The 15,750-nt window shown below is 42.3% G+C and overlaps 1 protein-coding gene across 1 annotated transcript in view; it reads right to left on the reverse strand.

Moving 5' to 3' along the window:
• The window catches only part of LOC124620022 (RNA-binding protein 42-like), a 346,561-nt gene extending 331,564 nt beyond the window's left edge, over positions 1-14,997 (reverse strand). Inside the window, 2 exon segments of the mRNA XM_047146688.1 lie at positions 14,685-14,834; positions 14,944-14,997. Coding sequence (XP_047002644.1) covers positions 14,685-14,737 — 53 coding nt within the window. The 5' untranslated portion in view covers positions 14,738-14,834; positions 14,944-14,997.
• Positions 14,998-15,750: the final 753 nt, after the last annotated feature.

A 15,750-nucleotide genomic window follows, 5' to 3' on the forward strand; every position in this document is an offset into this window, starting at 1 on the left:
GAAAGGGTACTTCCGGATGCCATGAAGGGTACAGGGTGCAGCCAACTGCAGGTGGTGGCTCATGTCAGCTATAATGACATGTGTCGCTATGGATTGGAAGAGATTCTCTCTCATTTCCGGCAGTTACTTCAGTTTGTGAAGACTGCCAATCTTACTAGCGAGATGAAGACAGTGCTCACCATCTGCAGCATCGTTGACAGGACCGATTGTGGGCTTTCGGTACAGAGCCGAGTGGAGGGTCTGAATCAGAGGCTCAGACGGTTCTGCGACCGTGTAGGCTGCAGATTCCTCGACTTGAGCGATAGGGTGGTGGGGTTTCGGGTTCCATTAAATAGGTCAGGTGTCCACTACACATAGGAGGCAGCTACACGGGTAGCAGGGGCTGTGTGGCATGGGCTGAGCGGTTTTTTAGGTTAGACAGTCTCAGAAAAGATCAAAAAGGGCTCCAGTCTCAAAGAGTACAGGGCAAAGAAACAACAAGAATTGACCAAGGAATAGTCGGTATTGTAGTCGTAAATTGTCGTAGCTGTGTTGGAAAAGTACCAGAGCTTCAAGTGCTGATAAAAAGCACTGAAGCTGAAATCATTATAGGAGCTGGCTAAAGCCAGAGATAAATTCTGCCGAAATTTTTACAGAGGCGCAAACTGTGTTTAGAAAGGATAGATTAAATAAAGTAGGTGGTGGTGTGTTTGTGTCTGTTGGTAGTAATTTATCTTGTAGTGAAGTTGAAATAGATAGTTCCTGCGAGTTACTATGGGTAGAGGTTATACTCAACAGCCATACCAAACCAATAATTGGCTCCTTCTACCGACCCCCCGACTCAGAGGATATAATAGCTGAACGGTTCAAAGAAAACTTGAAGTACCCCATGCAAACAGTTATAACTAGTGGAGACTTCGATCTAACCTCGCTTTGTTGGAGAAAATACATGTTCAAAGCCGGTGGTAGATAGAAAACATCTTCCGAAATTGTACTAAATGCTTTCTCTGAGAATTACTTTGAACAATTAGTTCATGACAAATTGTAAATGGTTGCAAAAACACACTTGACCTCTTAGCCACAAATAATCCTGATCTGATAGAGAGCATCATGACGGATACAGGGATTAGTGAACACAAGGGCATTGTAGCGAGGCTCAAAACCATATCAACCAAAACCACTAAAAATAAGCTAATTATGTAAGTGTAGACCAGATGTGGCTCAAATTCAAAGATACAGTATCGACAGCAACAGATAAATTCATACCACAGCAAGGTAAGTTAATAAGAGACGGGACTGATCACATTCTGACTGAAAATCTGGTCAAAAAGATCTATTGCTGCTTTGTAACCGACTCACTCACGGATGCTCAAAAACATTGCAAAATGGAACACTGCACAGACATGAAACAATCAGCCGATGGGGACCCAGATTTCTTGTCATACATCGCAACCAGTGATGAAACATGGTGTTTTCAGTATGAGCCACTTACAAAGCACCAGAGCTCGAAATGGAGAGGTCCACAATCTCTGAAACCGAAAAAAGTGTGAATGCAGAAAAGTTGTGTCAAGGCACTGGTTACAGCTTTGATTCCAAAAGAATTATCCATAAAGAATCCACTCCAGAAGCTCAAATGGTGAATGCACATTATTACCTAACTACAACCAAGGAACATGGTGTTTGTGGCACAACAATGTTCTGGCACACAAAAGCAAGATTGTACGCCATTTCTTGGCTCAGAAAGATATTGTTGCATTTGACCACCCCCCTTATTTACCAGATTTGGCTCCGTGCGACTACTTGCTATTTCCCAAACTGAAAATGGTGCTGAAAGAATGGTGTTTCAAAACAATTTACGATATCCAAGAAGGCTACGGCAACTATCCTGAAGGTAACTCCAATTGCAGAGCATCATAATTGTTTTGAACAATTTTTCCAACATTTCCAGTTGTGTATTGACTTACAAGGAGATTGCATTTTACTTCACATCAGTCCCCTTTTCAGTGGGACGGACTGTGTACATGTTAGCACAACATACTTTTAATTTTTCCAAAGCGCAATATCATTTGGTATTATTTTATGGGGAAACACTAATCGTGTGCATGACAGTTTAATATTGCAGTAGAAAGCCAACAGGGTAATTACCAGTTCTTTGTATATGGCACACTGTAAACAACAAGTCTGTCTGTGTGGCCATCACCTGAAGCAAGCAGAGAAATATTTGTTCTGTAAGTAAAAACGGTCTTTTCTCGCTACAACGTATTTTATTTCTTCCATATGTGTTTTGCCTTTTACTTTCAGATTCCACTGACAATGGCTTAAAATAAATGGCGAAAACGCATCTGGAAGAAATAAAAGGTAGTTTTTATTTACTAAATGAACAACACTGTTAACATTTACTATGTGAACAAAAAGATCATGACAGTAATAAATTTACATACCTCAATATTATGTTAATATTGTAGAAAAGCTCTAGTAGAATGTAATTACTTTGGAATTAAAGGGGACCACTCACCAAAAAACAGGCGCATTGTGTTGTGGATAGTCACTGCCCCCCCCCCCCCCCCCCCCACACACACACACAAACAAACATGGTGCCAGCTGGATGAACAGTGCCAGAGCTGCATTTTGGTGAGTGAACTGGTTGTGGAGGTGATGAGGTTGGGTGGATACGGGAGTGGGGGGAGGAGGGCAGAGGGAGAGAGGCAAAAAAAGGGAGACGTATTGGGGTGGGTGGCTAGCAGCTCAAGGGAGGCAGCCATTTTGCCAGCTAGGATTGGATTGGATTGCGTGGGGGAAGAGACCAAACAGCGATGTCATCGGTCTCATCAGATTAGGGAAGGATGGGGGAGGAAGTCGGCCGTGCCCTTTCAAAGGAACCATCCCAGCATTTGCCTGGAGCGATTTATGGAAATCACGGAAAACCTAAATCAGGATGGCCGGACGCAGGTTTGCCAGCTAGGAATGTGGGACAGAGGGATGGCAAGTACAGGAACCAGGTTCACAATTGGAGCAGGTATGGAGTGGCACATACTGAATGTGACATGGGGACATGAACTGGGAAGGGGTGGCAGGACAGAGAAAGGAGAAACTGTTGGGGAGAGCATGTGGTGACAGTGGGTTACTGGAGATTGAGCCCAGGATGCTTACGGGAGAGAAGATGCGTTGCAAGGATAACTCCCATCTGCGTAGTTCAAAGAAGCTGGTGGTGGAGGGAAAGATCCAGATGGCCTGGGTTTTGAAGCAATCATTCAAACTGAGCATGCTGCACTCTGCTGTGTGTTGTGCCACCACATGGTCAACTTTGTTCTTGGCAACAGTTTGGTGGTAACCATTCATTGTGGTGGACAGATGGTTGCTAATCATATTGATATAAAAAGCTGTACAGTGTTTGCAGCAGAGTGGGAATTATCTAGCCTGCTTTCACATTTGGTCTGGCTCTAATGGTATAGGATAAGCCTGTGACAGGACTGGAGCTGGTTGGGTGGTTCGGGCAGGTCTTGCACATTGGTCTGCCACAGGAATGTGATATTTGTGGCAAGGAGTTGGGGCTGGGAGTGGCAAGGGATGAACTAGGATGTTGTGGAGGTTGGGTAGGTGACAGAATACCACTTTAGGAAGCATGGGATGGATCTTGGGTAAAATGTACCTCATTTCAGGACACAATGAGAGATAATCAAAGCCTTGACAATGGATATGGTTCAGTTGTTTCAGTCCAGGGTGATTCTGGGTGACAAGAAGGACACTCCCTTGTAGGTGATTCTTACGAGTGGTGGGAGGACTGGGAACTTGTGGGGATATGCCTTTGCAAATCTGTTTGTGGATGAGGTTTGCAAGGTAGTGCCCGTCTGTGAATGCCTTCATAAGAATTCAGCATACTGGACAAGGAAGTTCTCATCACTGTAGATACATTGTCCGCTGGTGGCTGGGCTGTACAGGAGGGATTTTTTGGTGTGGAAGGGGTGTCAGCTGTGGTGCACTTAACGTGGACAGAGGTGTGGATGGAGCCATCAGAGAGGAGGAGGTCAATTTCTAAAAAGGTGGCATGCTGGGTGGAGAAGGACCAGGTGAAATGGATGGGAGAGAAGGTGGTGGTGTGAAGGAATATGGATACTATGTTTTATGCCTGCCTTCCTTTAAGTCCCTTCCTAAGAATGTTAATCTTTTCGCAGAAGGAAGGACATCAATACACAACCTGAAAACAGATCCTGACCTAGTAATCCTCCCTACAGACAAAGGCTCCACCACTATTATGATGAGATGCACTGACTACCTCACAGGAGGCCTCCAGCAGCTTCCCGACTCCTCCTCCTAAAACCTCTGCCATAGTAGTCCCATACCAGAAGTCTATCTGCCTCCTCACCCCAACAACGATCCACACACACACAGCTTCTACACGATTCCCAAAATGCACAAACATAAAAAATCAGGACACTCCATCGTAGCTGGCTATTGTGCTCCTACTGAAAGAATTTCTGCTCATTTTGATGAACACCTCGAACCAATTGCCTGAAATCCAGCCTCCCACATCAAAGATACTAATTCCTTCACCAACTCTCCACTATCTCTACCCCTTTACCTCCTGGATCCCGATTTGTCACTGTCAATGGGACTTACCTATACACCAACATCCCTCATGTGAATGACCTTGCCATTCTCACACACTACTTATCCCAACATCTTCAGACACCAAACCCACCACCTCATTCCTTATACGTTTTACCAACTACATCCTGACTCACAAAACATTTCCTTTGAAGGTAATATATACAAACAAATCCACAGCACAGCCACAGGTGCCTGCATGGCAGCTACCTATGTCAATTTCTTTATGAGCCATCTAGAGGAAACCTTCCTAGCCTCCCTAAACTCACAACCCCTGGTCTGGTTACGGTTCATTGACACATCCATGATCTGGACTCAGGTCTGAGACTGCCTGTCTGCATTCCTTCACAACATCAACACCTTCTCTCCTATCTGCTTCACCTGGTCATCCTCCACCCAATACACTACCTTCCTGGACACTAACCTCCACCTCTTTGATGAGTTCATCTACACCTCTGTCCACATTAAACCCTCTAACCACCAACAGTACCTACATTTTGACAGTTGACATCACTTCCACACCAAAAATTTCCCAATACAGCCTATCCACCTGTGGACAATGTATCTACAGTGATAAGAATTCCCATGCCCAGAATGCTGAAAGTCTCACACCCCCAATCCCCTCACCACCCACGAGAATCAGCTACAAAGTAGGGCCCCCCCCCCCCCTTGTCCCCCAGTACCACTGTGGACTGGAACAACTGAACCATATCCTTTGTCAGGACTTTACCTCTCAACATACCCTGAAATGAGGGACATCCTATCCAAGATCCTTTCCATCCCTCCTGAAGTGATATTGCATCACCCACCCAACCACATAACACTCTAGTCCGTCCCTATGACACCCCCACTCCTAATTCCTTGCCCTGGGAGTTTAGGGAGGCTAGGAAGGTTTCCTCTAGATGGCTCATAAAGAAATTGGCATAGGTAGGTGCAGACCAAGGTGCAAGACCTACCCAACCCACCAACTCGGCATCTTCTACTCCAGTCCTGGCACAGGCGTATCCTACCGCATCAGACGCTGTATCACCAGTGAAAGTGGCCATGTCGTATATCAACTCTGCTGCAACACTGCACAGCTATGATTACCAACCAGCCAGCCACCAGGATGAATGGCCACCATCGAACTGTTACCACAAACAACGCTGACTACGTGATGACAATACAAGCAGCAGAGCACAATGCAAAATTTAAATGGCAACTTCACCACCCATGCCATCTGGATCCTTCCCTCCACCCAGCTTCTACAAATTAGGCGGAGTTACCTTTACAACACATCCTCTACTCCTATAACCGTCCTGGCCTCGATCTCGGGCAACCCACTGTCCCCATGCCCTCCAACTGACTGTTGCCCTTTCCTCCGTCCTGTCACCCCCTCCCAGTTCACGTCACCGTGTGACGCTCCACACTGGCTCCGATCGTGTCACGTGCCTCGCCCGTATACCTGCCGTCACTCCCTCACACATTCCTAGCCGGCAAACTACCTGCCTCCTTCCGAGCTAATAGCTGACCACCACATTCCCTCTCTCTGGCTCCCGTCTCCCCCCCCCCCCCCCCCAACTCATCCCACCTGATACTACCCTACCCCAACCCAGTCCACCTGTGGAAATGCAGCACTGGCCCTGGTTGTCCAGTTGGCACCATATAGGGGCACAGGCTTGTGTGTATGTATGCATGTGTTGTTTCTGTGTGTATTTTACACTTTACTCTGGCTGTACATTAAGGACTTTGTGTCTGTGTGGGGGAGGGTGGGGGTTCAGAGGTGCTTCTGCTTTTCGGTGAGTGGTCTCCTTTGATCCAAAAGTATTATTTATATAAAGAAGTTACTGCAAGCAAAATGCAGAGTGAACAGGTGCATTGTTGCTACATAGGAATCAGTAGATGCATTTGTACAGTCCATACTACGTACTGTCAAAATGTGTGAACTAAAGCATTTGATACCACTAATCGGCTTTTGAGCTGCTCTTTCATTTTACATGAACTGTGAAATACACATGCAGTTTATGTTTATTTTGAACTGAGAGTAAAAAATTAATGTTATGATGTGTATTTTCGTTGTGGGATGTATGCATCCTTTCTTTTATCTCTATGGTACGCTCCATTGGTCCTTATACCGTATATAATCTGTGGTATAAGACTTGATTTACTAGTCTGTTATTTTGGTTCATGACTTGCTGTGTTACTTTTAGCAACATGGAATCAAAATTAATATACAACAGTTAAATGTTGTTGAGTGAGATGGCAGATGATGAACAAACTATCAAATTTTTGCAAATGGTAGGCGTCATTTGGGAGTATCGTAAATATCGTGTATAAGACAGTAACATGAGACTGACAAAGCTGTCATGTCAATGTTCTTCCAGTGGCTACAAGTGAAGGTGTGGTGGTCCATCAGGAGTAGAACACAGCTTAACAAGTTTAGATTCAGTCTTCATGTTACAGTTATGTTGAAATACTATTTTTTTATCAGTCCTATGTTTAAACTGATTGGTGAGTTGTGTTAATTTATTACTGTTCACCATTTTTGCTTTGGTTAGCTGGTTTGGGGTGAAAGGATCCAAACTGCAAGGTCATCATTCCCTTCATCTGTTCAGAGACAAAGCAGGAGTACGTGTCAAAGGAGGGAAGTGAAAGGAAAATCCTCGAAAGCCTAAGTGTAACTAACACAAAAAATAGAGATAAAGCCCAGAAAAAAGACAGCACAGACAAGTCATAAAATAAAACTTCCTGGCAGATTAAAACTGTGTGCCGGACCGAGACTCGAACTCGGGACATTTGCCTTTCGCAGGCAAGTGCTCTACCAACTGAGCTACCCAAGCACGACTCACGCCCCGTCCTCACAGCTTTACTTTTGCCAGTACCTCGTCTCCTACCTTCCAACTTTACAGAAGCTCTCCTGCAAACCTTGCAAAAATAGCACTCCTGAAAGAAAGGATATTGCGGAGACATGGCTTAGCCACAGACTGGGGGATGTTTCCAGAACGAGATTTTCACTCTGCAGCGGAGTGTGCGCTGATATGAAATTTCCTGGCAGATTAAAACTGTGTTCAGGACCGAGACTCGAACTCGGGACCTTTGCCTTTTGTGGGAAAGTGCTCTACCAACTGAGCTACCCAAGCACGATTCTCACCCTGTCCTCACAGCTTTACTTCTGCCAGTACCTCGTCTCCTCGGTGCCCCACTGCAGACTCCTAACGAAGGTACGAGCATATGGGATTGGCTCCCAAATATGTGAGTGGCTTGAAGACTTCTTAAGTAATAGAACCCAGTACGTTGTCCTTGATGGTGAGTGTTCATCGGAGGTGAGGGTATCATCTGGAGTGCCCCAGGGAAGTGTGGTAGGTCCGCTGTTGTTTTCTATCTACATAAATGATCTTTTGGATAGGGTGGATAGCAATGTGCGGCTGTTTGCTGGTGATGCTATGGTGTACGAGAAGGTGTCATCGTTTATTGACTGTAGAAGGATACAAGATGACTTGTGAAAGATTTGTGATTGGTGTAAAGAATGGCAGCTAACTCTAAATATATATAAATGTAAATTAATGCAGATGAATAGGAAAAAGAATCCCGTAATGTTTGAATACTCAATTAGTAGTGTAGTGCTTGACACAGTCACATCGATTAAATTTTTGGGCGTAACATTGCAAAGTGATATGAAGTGGGGCAAGCAAGTAATGGCAGTTGTGGGGAAGGCGGATGGTCGTCTTCGGTTCTTTGGTAGAATTTTGGGAAGATGTGGTTCATCTGTAAAGGAGACAGCTTATAAAACACTAATACACCCTATTCTTGAGTACTGCTCGAGCATTTGGGATCCCTAACAGGTCAGATTGAGGGAGGGCATAGAAGCAATTCAGAGGCGGGCTACTAGATTTGTTACTGGTAGGTTTGATCATCACGCGAGTGTTACAGAAATGCTTTAGGAACTCAGATGGGAGTCTCTGGAGGAAAGGAGGCGTCCTTTTCGTGAATCGCTACTGAGGAAATTTAGAGAACCAGCATTTGTGGCTGACTGCATTACAATTTTACTGCCGCCAACTTATATTTCGCGGAAAGACCAGAAAGATAAGATAAGAGAGATTAGGCATATAGGCAGTCATTTTTCCCTCGTTCTGTTTGGGAGTGGAACAGGGAGAGAAGATGCTAGTTGTGGTACGAGGTACCCTCCGCCACACACCGTATGGTGGATTGCGGAGTATGTATGTAGATTAGACCTCAGAGACCTCGCTCTTGTAATGCAGTAAGGATGTGATGAAGGCATGTCATGTCATAAGCCTTCTGTAGGTTGAAAAAGACAAGTGATGAGGTGCTGACAATGTGTGGAGGTGGGTGAGCAAAGGCCGACCGGATGGTGGACTCCTGGTGAACCAAATTATTAGCAGTGGAGCAGCCTTTGTGAAACCTGCCCCGAGATGCAGCTAAAAGACCCCGAGACTCAAGGAGCCAACACAGCCGCTTGCTCACCATGCATTCAAGCAACTTACAGAGAATGTTGGTAAAGCTGATTGGGCAATAACTGTCCATCTCGAGGAGGTTCTTTCCCGGTTTCAGTACTCATTCCAGATCTACTTAAAGAGGGCAAGGACTTGGTGCTGGCAATCCATTGAGAGATGTTTCAGCCTTTGGTTGTGGATGTGGTCTGGCCCTGGGGCCCTATCCAGACAACGGATTAGGGCAATGGAGAGTTCCAATTCACTGAATGGAGACAGCTTATAAATCACTAATACGCCCTATTCTTGAGTACTGCTCGAGCATTTGGGATCCCTAACAGGTCAGATTGAGGGAGGGCATAGAAGCAATTCAGAGGCGGGCTACTAGATTTGTTACTGGTAGGTTTGATCATCACGCGAGTGTTACGGAAATGCTTCAGGAACTCAGATGGGAGTGCTCCAGGTAGCAGGTAGTAAAAGATAAATGTATTTGCTTCTCCCACCGTTTTATGAGCCGAAAGGTGGGGGTGGCAGTTCTCAGACCACCAGTTTTGCTTTATTTTTTGTGGTATCTATGCTTCTTAGCCTTGACCACTCATTCTGGGAATCTGATGTCTAGTAAATTTGATTCTTTCTTTTGCTGAAGTTGTTCTTGTTGTGCAAGTTTTGGCCTTTATGTATTGCATCTGTATTTTAAGTTGAGCTATCCAAGTCAACTGATGATGACAATAATTTCTTTCGCTAGTGTTCGCGATTTTTTGCTATGTGTGTTTCGTTTTGGCTTCAGGCTTTTTTAGTGCAATCTGCTTCAGAATTTTTGTGCTGGTATTGGCTAAGTGGAGCTATTTAGAAAGCACTGCTCATGCAAAATTCAGCTTGCCCTTTTGTCATATGACATCCAGCAAACCATGGATGAAGGGCAACAGGATCAATATTCCTATATTTCTGGAAAGTGTTTGACAGGGTTCCCCACTGCAGACTGAACAAAGGTCCAAGTGCACAGATTACGTTTCCACATACTCAAGAAATTCAAAGACTTCTTGAGTAATAGAACCCAGTATGTTGTTCTCAACAGGGAGTTTTCACTGGAGACAAGGGTATCATCTAGAGTACTTCAGAGAAAGGTGATAGGATCGCCCTTATTCTGTATGTACATAAATGATCTGATGAAGAAGGGGAGCAGCAATCTGCTGCGATGTTCAGGATAGTGTTGTCATTGAGTGACTGTAAAAGGATGCAAGATGACTTGCACAGAATTTCCAGCTGGCCTGATGAATGGCAGCTTTCTCTAAAAGTAGAAAAATAGTGAATCCAGATGAGTAGGACCCAATCCCTTAATGTTTAAATCCAGCATTAGCAGTGTGCTGCTTGACACAATGACGTCGATTAAATATCCAAGCAATACGACACGGAACAAGCCTGTAAAGATGGTAGCAGGGATGGTGAATGGCCTACTTTGAATTACAGGCAGAATTTTAGGGAAGTGTAGCTCATCTATAATGGAGATCACATACAGAACACTAATGTGGCCCATTCTTGAGTACTGTTCAAGTGTTTGAGACTTCCACCAGACCAGATTCACAGAAGATATCGAAGCAATTCACAAGCATGATGCTATATTTGTTACTGGTAGGTTTGGTCAACACACAACTATTAAAAGGAACCTTTGGGAACTCGAATGGTAATCCCTAGACCGAAGCCAGCTTTTTTCCCCCCCCTCCACAAAACGCTAATGAGAAAATTTACAGAATCAGCATATGAAGTTGACTGCAAAACAACTCCACTACTGCCAATGTACATTTTGTCTGAGGACCACAAAGATAACAGCAATTAGAGCTTGTACAAGGCCATACCGGTAAAAGTTCTTTCTCTTTTATAAATGTAACAAGAAATGAACTTACTATAGTCAACCAGTGTAAATTTTCACCAGTCAGGCTATCTTTATACTACTTACTATTTTTGCTTCCTATGACTGGTGTTCCACCTACTGGCACTATTTTGTTCTAAGAGCAAATTTTATTAGCTCTGTTAGTTGTAGACCAATATCTACATCTACATACATACTCCACAAGCCTCCATTTGGTGCATGGCATAGGCCACATTGTACCACTACTAAAGTCGATCAAGATAACTTTTACTATTCAAGGTGCCTTTGCACCACTTTTTGTTTCAAATGATTGGTATTCCACCTACTGGCATTATCTCGGTCTACAAATAAATTTTATTACCTTCATTACTTCTCAAACAAAATAATGCCAGTAGCTGGAACACCAAAAATTTAAAATAAAAATAGTAAGTGATACAAAGATACGATGACTGGTAAAAAGTTGCCTTGATTGGTTGTAGTAGTGGTCCAATGTGCCCTCTGCTATGCTCCATATTGTGGCTTGCGGAGTGTGTATATAGAGGTAGATATTGGTCAGCTAATTTTGTCATTACTAAATACAGTTTGTTTGCTCTAATTGTGTTTTTTTCAAACTTTTGTTTATTGTATGTCTGTCATTGCACTTTGTATATTTAACTGTTATTTTCGCTTTTGGTGACATTAAATTGTAGTTTGTCCCTGCCCAAAATCATCATTTTCCCACAGTAATCCTATTAGCTTCAGTATATGTGTGACTAAGATTTTGTATTTGATGTGGCATAGGAATGCTTAATGATATTGGTCAACAATTTGAAATCACTTTTGTGTTGGCGTCTTGGGGCTTGATATATCACTATGGATGATATTTAGCCACCGAAATTGATCAATTAACTATCATGAATTCACGGGGCACAAATTATTTAGAGATCTTTTATAAACTATGCAACATTTACATAACAGCATTCAAACAAACACAACGGGTTAGGTGTTCACTCATTCTACATTAAAAAGGAACTTATCAGCTGTAATGCGCAATTTTGTACACCACTGTCATGGTCCAATGACAACAAAATAACAAGAAATTTTATTGTTATTGTGGTTCTACATCTTGCAGGCATCTATTTAAACAATTGCCAATATTAACCACAACCTTGGAGTAGATTTAGTCACTTGCAAAATTTGTTGTCAGTTAGGGCTTATCCATTGCAGTTTGATGGTAACAAAGATATTCAGCAATACAATACTAGATGAAAAAAAATTATCTGGAGATCCCTAGATAGCGAAACACTTAGGAACAGAAAAGAGTGCAACATGCCTTCGATAATCTTCCCAGAGAAATAAAATGTCTAACAGACAGGAGAAGTCTTTTCAAATGTACATTAAATGGATTAATTGAAATGTTCGACAGCTCTCCGCTAACTGACAACCAAGCAATCAAATACCCACCTAATGCAGACTTTGGACTACACTACAGATCAGTGAACCATTACATTTAACATTTCATACACACATTCATTGGCTCTGCCGACTCACAAAAAAAATGTTACCTTCCAACCTAATGTTAACTGCGGACTGCACTACACATCTGTCTCTCAGCACAATCTTCATTCAAAGAGCTTATACAGACGCAAAAGAATTATTGCCAGTGTTCTGCTCCCTCTCTATATTGAGTATATATGACACCAATATATGTGCACCAAACTGACATATCTATTACTAATAGTGTATCTCTACTGACATCGTCCATGATAAAAATAAAGAATGAAATTAAATAGCCTATGTAATAATTTACCACAAGAAATAATTTAATTCAGAAAATGAAACACAAAGTTTATATTACGTTTAAAACTTTACTATGGGAACGACGTTTTCTATTAAAGAATGGTTGGTGGTGTAAAAATTTTAAGCATTTTCTAACACTTTGTTGTTAAAATATGTAATGACATACTTCATCATAGTCTCTAATACTCTGTTATGATATTTACTTGCCCCTGTAGTTCACTACACTACAATCTGCCAAAATGCTTAAGCTCTGATAAAACTTATAGTTACTCTGTCTCGACGAATGGAAAAATTGGTAGAAGCCGACCTCGGGGAAGATCAGTTTGGATTCCGTAGAAATGTTGGAACACATGAGGCAATACTGATCCTACGACTTATCTTAGAAGAAAGATTAAGGAAAGGCAAACCTACGTTTTTAGCATTTGTAGACTTAGAGAAAGCTTTTGACAATGTTGACTGGAATACTCTCTTCCAAATTCTGAAGGTGGCAGGGGTAAAATACAGGGAGCAAAAGGCTATTTACAATTTGTACAGAAACCAGATGGCAGTTATAAGAGTCAAGGGGCATGAAAGGGAAGCAGTGGTTGGGAAGGGAGTGAGGCAGGGTTGTAGCCTCTCCCCGATGTTATTCAATCTGTATATTGAACAAGCAGTAAAGGAAACAAAAGAAAAATTTGGAGTAGGTATTAAAATCCAGGGAGAAGAAATAAAAACTTTGAGTTCGCCGATGACATTGTAATTCTGTCAGAGACAGCAAAGGACTTGGAAGAGCAGTTGAACGGAATGGACAGTGTCTTGAAAGGAGGATGTAAGATGAACATCAACAAAAGCAAAACGAGGATAATAGAATGTAGTCGAATTAAGTCGGGTGATGCTGAGGGAATTAGATTAGGAAATGAGACACTTAATGTAGCAAAGGAGTTTTGCTATTTGGGGAGCAAAAGAACTGATGATGGCGCAGTAGAGAGGATATAAAATGTAGACTGGCAATGGCAAGGAAAGCGTTTCTGAAGAAGAAAAATTTGTTAACATCGAGTATTGATTTAAGTGTCAGGAGGTTGTTTCTGAAAGTGTTTGTATGGAGTGTAGCCATGTATGGAAGTGAAACAGGGACAATAAATAGTTTGGACAAGAAGAGAATAGAAGCTTTCGAAATGTGGTGCTACAGAAGTATGTTGAAGATTAGGTGGGTAGATCACGTAACTAATGAGGAGGTATTGAATAGGATTGGGGAGAAGACAAGTTTGTGGCACAACTTGACTACAAGAAGGGATCGGTTGGTAGGACATGTCCTGAGGCATCAAGGGATCACAAATTTAGCATGGGAAGGCAGCGTGGAGGGTAAAAATCGTAGAGGGAGACCAAGAGATGAATACACTAAGCAGATTCAGAAGGATGGAGGTTGCAGCAGGTACTGGGAGATGAAGGAGCTTGCACAGGATAGATTAGCATGGAGAGCTGCATCAAACCAGTCTCAGGACTGAAGACCACAACAACAACAACAACTCTGTCTCAGAGTACATTAACACAGTCCATAAAAATACTTTATACAATTGTATCTTACGGCCGCTAAAATTAAACGAACACTTAACTACACTGTTATTTCACTTTAGTGTAAACAGAATGAGGCGATTTTATCCGAGTGGTTTGATGTGCTACGATGAAGCTTGAATGATGTTTGCAAATAACATATTCGTGGTCCGGTCAAAAAATGAGAAAAAAATTTTTCATTAAAATATTTTTTTTTTTCTCTCGATATATTAAAAAGTTTTTATCGGGGATGAAAATAAATAACATCTTCGAGATCAACATAGTCTAACTGATCAAAAAGTGAGCAGAAATATTTTCGAAAATTTTGTCCCCCCTAAATTCGATAAGTGCCAAATTAAAGTGTTTACCCATCGTTACTTCATTACATAGATATAGCCAATATTATATGACTACAAAATTTGTGGGGGGCATGTTCCAAGGAACAAATAAAATTAAATGAAAGAAATACAAACAAACTTAACACTGCTTTAAATTACCTGTTCATTTCATCCTCCATCATCCGCAGTTTTTCGTCGTTCATTCCCGCCATGATTTAGTTAGAACTTGAATAGAAACTACTTAAATCTCCTTCATTAAACTCCTTCCGTACACCGCCTTCAAACGTATACCAACAACTTCCCTGTGTACTGTGTAGGACAACAAACACAAAGATATCATAACAATCAGACAGACAGACGACGCGAAAGAAATTCGTAGAAGATAAAAATCAGAGATATGGCCAAAGTTGATCACTACCCATGTAGCAGTTATGCATTACTAAGGGTTCACACACCAACAAAAGTATCACCATAGCTAGTAGCATACTGAAGTCGCGTTGTAGTTGCATATGTGAACTCCCAGTTCTTAGTGGCGCAACATAAGAGACGCAACTTTTGTCATGCCACAAAAGTTCAGGTTGGTTGTACAGTGGTGCGCCACTTTCCTACAATTCCTGCTGCCTGGTGGCAATATTGCGAAATACGAGCATTCTGTCGCAGTTATCGTGCGAGTAACTGCTGCTATACTCCATTCAATTTGTGTGTATTTTTATTTTATTTCTGAAAAGAATGATAATAATGGTCGGCAGGTAGGCAGGTACACTTTAGCAGCTTCTAGAACTACAAGAACAGTAATTTACGTTTGACTGATTGTAGCAGTGGGTGTGTGTGTGTGTGTGTCTCACACCAATATATATATAACCAAATCAGCGAGTCATATAGACTTCCTAATTTGTGAGACCGAGCATTGAATGTAGCTACAGAGTATAATGTCGCAGCTGTTAACCAAAAAGTTAGTTATTCGAAATGCCAATATTAACGAATACAATAAGATTCTAAAATCTCGGAAGAGTGGCGTGTCTGCAGGTGATATTTACATGTTAGCTGTTGGTTAGTTTACCGTTGCAGACAGAATTTTCGCCTCTGAATGTTATTTTTGTTTCCCTTGATTTATTTTCGGATCCACCATTTGGGTTTTGTCTTCCACGTATTTAACTCTTGTCACAACTCTAACGCCGTAACCTGCACTATAACATTCTTGCCCACCTAGGTGACTTAAATTGAC

Source organism: Schistocerca americana, chromosome 6, assembly GCF_021461395.2.
Source record: "Schistocerca americana isolate TAMUIC-IGC-003095 chromosome 6, iqSchAmer2.1, whole genome shotgun sequence".
NCBI lineage: Eukaryota > Metazoa > Arthropoda > Insecta > Orthoptera > Acrididae > Schistocerca > Schistocerca americana.